The 6,072-nt window shown below is 35.7% G+C and overlaps 1 protein-coding gene across 5 annotated transcripts; it reads right to left on the bottom strand.

The window, feature by feature from the left end:
• LOC107605267 (putative UDP-glucuronate:xylan alpha-glucuronosyltransferase 3) lies at nucleotides 558-5,588 on the bottom strand. Of its 5 annotated transcripts, none has more exons than XM_016307088.2 (5): nucleotides 5,360-5,586; nucleotides 5,174-5,281; nucleotides 3,532-3,741; nucleotides 2,590-3,227; nucleotides 558-1,760 (listed from the first exon to the last, which is right to left on the bottom strand). In XM_016307088.2, exons 2-5 carry the CDS (start codon nucleotides 5,230-5,232, stop codon nucleotides 733-735), a joined length of 1,935 nt encoding a protein of 644 aa, XP_016162574.1. In that variant the 5' UTR covers nucleotides 5,233-5,281; nucleotides 5,360-5,586; the 3' UTR covers nucleotides 558-732. The 5 variants fall into 5 exon arrangements, with proteins under 5 accessions (XP_016162574.1, XP_016162576.1, XP_016162575.1 ...); XM_016307090.2 differs by having other exon boundaries at nucleotides 5,174-5,273; XM_016307089.2 differs by having other exon boundaries at nucleotides 5,174-5,267.

Genomic DNA, 6,072 nt, shown 5'->3' with positions numbered 1-6,072 from the left:
AACACTTGCAGAGTTGCAGTCGCATATTAATCAGAAGAAGACAATGTCGTCGCGAATCTGAATAGCTCACCATGGACGATGAGAGATAGAGAGAGCGGCTGAGGGATGGCTGAGGCAGCAAACATGATGGGTAAGGAGGGCAGAGGCAAAGGATTTAGGGGGAGGGAGGAGAGTAGGGCAGGGAGAGGAATGATAGTCAATTGTTCGATGGTCATAGTTTTTTTTATCTCCACATTTTTTTATGTAAACCCTCAAACTCTGTAATTCCATACCTACTTTACTATTTTTCAATAAAAAATAAACAAGAAAAGGAAAAGAAGCACAAACCAAAGCATTGTTACAAAGAAGCTCTTGATTTTTATATTCACCAAATAATTTGGGAATCAACACATGGGTGCTGTGAAGCCAAGGTGTATTTATGTTAGGAAGATGACAATTTTAGGATTCAAATTCTTGATACTATATATAAAATTTATTTGTTTCATTCAATTTCTTTGCAACTATCACTTTTACGTTGTGAATCAACATTCAAAAGGAAAAACAAAAAGGAAAACTTATTAACAAATACAATAAACAAAAATGGTGATAATAAAAACTTGCATATGTGCATAACTCGTTCTAAAAGACTACTGACAGATGAATTTGAACATGCTGCTGGAAACCTTGAAAACACAAAGATTCAGCAAATATATATAAACAACAAAAGCTATGAAAAGGTGGAAAAAATTGAACTCATAAAGAAGAAAGAGTTTTGGTTTTGATAACAGGTGGAGAACTAACAGTAGAATTATCTGTCCAATTCTTTTCACCCCAATGCCATAACATGCTCTCCCAAAAGCAGAAATCCTCAAAGCACGTCTTTAAACGTGGGTCTTTAATCTTAATTTTCCAGTGACCATCGCTGTAGTTTGCTTTCTGCGCCTGCCTCCGATCCCACTCTAATGCAGCCTTTTGCTTTGACCTAAGCAAACAGTACTTGTGCAAGTTTTCCGGCATGGCATCATGCACCTTCCACCATCTTGCATGAGCTACATTACTGGCAAACTCTTGCAGAATGTCCACATTCCAGTTACAGTCGTAATCACGGAAGCAGAGCCACGGCTTATTACCTAGATAGTGGATGACATAGAGGATGGGAGGTTCCGCTCCAAAGAGGCGAGTTTTCATGACCTTTTTCTCTTCCTCATCACCTTCCCAAAAATGTTTCAAGAAGTTCATATGCTTTGGAATCCGATGCCACCATGTGAAGATTTCATTCAGATAACCCTGGTCGCCTCCGTTGTAAGAGACTATTTCATTGATGTGATCCATCAGCAGTTGAAATGTGCAATTTGATGGCTCAATAACCATCACACCTGAGTTGAACAGCGTAGCATTGTTCCCTATGGCTGAAATTTCAGGCATCTGAAAAAGGAAATCAATGTTTCTGAGTATAAGCAGATCAGCATCAATGAAAATGATTTTATCATAATCTGTTAGCTGCCAAAGGCGGAATTTGCTGTAGTTCCACTCATTATATGCTTCGGGTTCTGCTTTCGGATTCCTGATTCTTTGGATTGTATGTATCTTCCATCCAGCAGCTTCCAAACCACCCCTGTGATAGTCACTAATGCTCTCATCAACTAGAATCACAAGATCACGGGTTGAACCAGCCATGCGAATACTCTGAGCTGCAGTTATGGCCCCACATACATAGACGTGTGCCGAGTGTAGGATGGTTGCATAAGCTTCTCGTTGTGGTCTTTCCGAGTAAAAATTTTCTGCAAAAGGGATTTAGTCAGTAGCAGAACAACATATTTAGTCGAATCGTAAACTTCAAAAGAAACAGAATAACATGTCTTCCAATAGCCATATTGGCTTTCTGGAATACGTCAAGATTGAAAAATACATCGCACAATTTTAACTGCAAATAACTGCAGACTCAGTTAACTTAAAAGTGTACGCTTAATCTGATATGAAGCACCAAATGTCCAAATCTATTGAGATGGTTTGACATGCATGTTTGATATTGAAATAACAAATAGTACTGTTCAAGGTGTATAGTTCTTAAACAAAAGAGTGATACCATGTTCACTGTAATTTTGGGTACATTGTGCTTCTTTGTTGTCATTTTTACTTGGTGTAAACTTTATATGCACTATGGGAAGAGTGATCCTTTTATTTGTATGTATATCTTTAGAAGAAGAAAGTGGACTACTGCATCAAAAACCTTAAAACATGTGTTCCTAAATGAAGATGCAAACAATTTAGAGGGAAAGTGAAAAAGAAAAGACAAAGCACAAAACAAAGCATAGCATACAAACATGAAAAGTTAATTGAGTAAAGGTTTGTTCTGGTCCTCAAGATTGTGGTCATGATTCAAATTAGTGCTCGTGATTTCAAAATAGCAATTTGGTCCCTGAAGTTACACTTTGTGACTCACTTTGGTCTTTCTCTAACAAAAAATAAAGGACCAAAAGTGAATCTCAAAGTCTTACTTTAGGGATCAAGTTGCTATTTTGAGACATAGTAGACCATTTTGAATCATGGTCACAATCGCAAGGACCAGATGAACCTTTACTTGAATTTAATTCATAAGTTGTAACCAACCTTTAGCCTTCAACGGAACTGCAAGTTCACATGAACCAATTGGCAGTTGCAACTTGTCTCTAAGTGTATTCAGATTGGGTTCATAAAGCCAAGCACTCCCTTCGCGTTTTACAAGTTCTTTGCAAGTAAAGAGATTTGGGATGGGGATGCAATCGGTTACCAGAAGCATGTGCACTGGATGTAATCCTTTCGAAGAGGCAGCAAGTCTTGCTGCTTCAATTTGCAGATGCAGACGAGCCACATCTCTAGACCAGTGCCCTGACTTGTTGCAAGGAAGCTTGATGGCAATAAGATCAATCCTTGGTTTTCCAGGTACCTGAATCTTAGGCAGTGTTGGACACTTAGGAAACTCGTATTCCTCTTCTTCATCTATCCATTCAGGATACAGGACTTCCCAGGTTATGTTATTTGAAGCATAGTTCAGTTCTAAGGCTATGTGCTCTGCTTCTGGTAGGAGCTCTTTCCAGTGATCAATCTCACTTTCATTGAAGTTTAACAAACCAACACCCTGATATGTGTCCTTATCCTTCAAATATTTAAGAACTTCAGATATTTGGTCCCATTCAATATTTATAGTTGATAAGTAACGTGGATCAATACCATCAGGCTCCCTATTCCATTTACTAACAAAAGTTTGCCTGCAAAAATAATAACAGGTTCACGATTTCAGGGATTCAATTTCATAGTAATTGAAGTTGACGAGACAAGGCATTATGTCAGAAGGATGCATGCTATAAAGTATACAGGGAGATATAATTTTTCATTCTAACTTAATGCTCCATGTGTGCTTGGATTTGGTGAATATTGCAGTTGAATGCCTATGTGAGCAAACTGCATCTTTTCCAAGGGAAAGCAGATTTAAAATGGAGACTATCACAATATCAGGAAACAACCAATGGTCAAGGTAACTGTGAAAACATTGTGAAAGACAATTAGCCATACCGTGAAATTGTGTTTGATATATGATCAGTATTATAAACAGCTGGAGGATGAAAAATTGTGACTAAAGTTCCCAGTACAACAATGACCAAAACTAGTTTCCAATTAGGCTTGCAATTTATATTCCTATCTTGAAATGGAGCATGCAATGCCTTTTCAACATCCTTAAAATCTCTACTTCTTTGAGACCTAACTCTCTTGTTCGTATCTTCACTGCATCAAAAAGAAAGATTGATTCAGAACGTATAAATGTAAAAGATAAAATCCTAGCATAGTCCAAAAATAAGCAGAGATTTAAGAAGTTCTGTTTCAAGAGCATGTTCAAGTTTTATGTCATCATCAATATACGCAAGGAAGCTGTATACATAAAGATGGGAAATTCCTTCATCATTGTCCCTAATGACATTAACATTAAAACAGATTGGCAAAGAACGAGGCACCAATGCCCACCCTTCAATTATAGCTGATTCAGAATCTTGAATCCAAATGAATTGAGAATGGTTGATATAGTATAAAATTGTTGTTGGATTTTGGTTTTCGGTTTTTCCTAATCTTTTGGAAGGAGTATCTCTTATCCATGAGTATACCTGTAACGTCTTTCTCTTCTTGTTAATCATACTTCTCATTTTCTCCAAAAAATAAATAAAAAATAAAAATTGTAACATTTGCCCGTTGACTAAAAATTTTTACTTTGGGAACCACTCAAAGAAACTGAGAGAAAATACCACTCTAACCAGTACAAAGCAAGAAGCAAAGTCCAAGGCACTCTAGTTTTGCTAAAATACAAAAGGGAGCAGCAAAATCTCCTATTACATTTATGAGTTAATCCTATAAACATGCTTTGTTTTAGTATAAATTCTTAATTATGATTTTGCAAATTTAGTTAACTGATATGACAGAAATATTTTTTCATTTGCAAGGAAGTTTACAATAGCAAGAGTCAGTTCAGGTCAACAAAAGGTACTCTCCAACACCCAGTTCCAATTTTGTATCTTAGGACTATTTGGAACCAAACTTCATCCTCAACATGCTTAGGTATTAAGGCTGCATTTGGATTCAGTCTCACAAACAAAAATACAGAGAAAATAGACATATAACTTCGTTTGGTTGTGGAAACAAGGACAGGGACAGAAACACAAAATTTATCCTCGGAGACAGAAAATTCTTGTATTTTCTTGTACTTCCTAAAAGTGAGGCCAGGAAATATTCTCTTCTGTCTTTGTCTCTCCATCTCTATAGAGAAAAAATCCAAACAGAGTCTAAGAGTGCCATCAAAATCCAATCCTCAGTTTCAAATTATTAAAGTTAGTTCTTACTTCCAAAGTTAGTTCATATTTCTATTTATTGCCATGCGCAACTATGATCAAAGCATAACATTAGGTTCCAATCAAATAAACAAGTACAAAATAAACAAAAACTCACAAGAATTTCACACTTGACGATTGATATTTATATGTAGGATTTTAATAATATGTACAAATCAGTTTTCCAAAATTAGACGTAGTAATCTAAAACTCTATTTATACCTTGATTCACAAAATTAACCATACAAACACAAAATTAGGCAGCTAAGAAAAAAAAAACTAATGAGGATCCTTTTCTTGTTTCAACACGGATCACATTAACTATAAGAAGAATGAGTAACCTTATGGAAGTTGACAACCGGTGACGTGGCTCCACGGTGCCTGGGGAGGGTCCTCTCATCTCCGATTTTGCTCAACCGAAAACCAAGCCACCATCTGAGACTTCAATTCTATCAATGTAAACTCAGAAACAATAATAACAATAATTAATAATAAAGAGAACTTTTGAGGCGGGTTTAGAATGAGACCAGGAAGAGAAAAATGGTTGACCGAGAAATCTGCGAGAATCTGGGAGCAAATTCAAAATGATAGAAGGTTTATTTTTCTTGGAGAGAGGGAAACAAAGGGGCGGTTTGAAATGAGATGAATAGAGTTGACTAGGCTGAAGAGAAGAAGCTCCCAGATGGGATCAGCATTCAGCAATGACGGTGCAGGGTGCCAGCGGCCATGGCAAGGACCAAGGAGCTGTTGATTCGTATTTTAGTTTGATTTATTATTATTATTATTATTATTATTATTATTATAAAAAAGACAATCTGAAAAAAAAAAAAAAGCTGTTGATATAAAAGTAAGAGATATATACTTACATAAGTTTCTTTTAAAATTCTTTTTGGTAATTAACTTATATAATTAAAAAAAATGTTCATGTATTATTGCTAAATGATTAATAAAGGAATAATAGAATGACCTAGTTTTAGAGCGTGAGTCATTGACCAAACATTAATGATTCTGACACCTAGTCACCTACCCCAAATTTTATACTTGGGAAAAACTTCTATTCTCATCTACCCTGATTTTCCATCATTAAATTTCTATTTGGATAAACAATAATGATTATATTTGTACAACCAATAATGTGAAAAAAAACTCTTAAATGCTTGGTGTTGGTTTTCTTTCTTTACATAACTAGAGAATGAAAACAAAGTTTATAATAAATTAATATTGAAATATAAATTGATAA

The sequence above is a fragment of the Arachis ipaensis genome, chromosome B06 (genome assembly GCF_000816755.2).
Source record: "Arachis ipaensis cultivar K30076 chromosome B06, Araip1.1, whole genome shotgun sequence".
In the NCBI taxonomy this organism is placed as follows: Eukaryota; Viridiplantae; Streptophyta; class Magnoliopsida; order Fabales; family Fabaceae; genus Arachis; species Arachis ipaensis.
The sequence above is the reverse complement of the archived record's forward strand: the minus strand, read 5'-3'. Positions and strand labels throughout refer to the sequence as shown.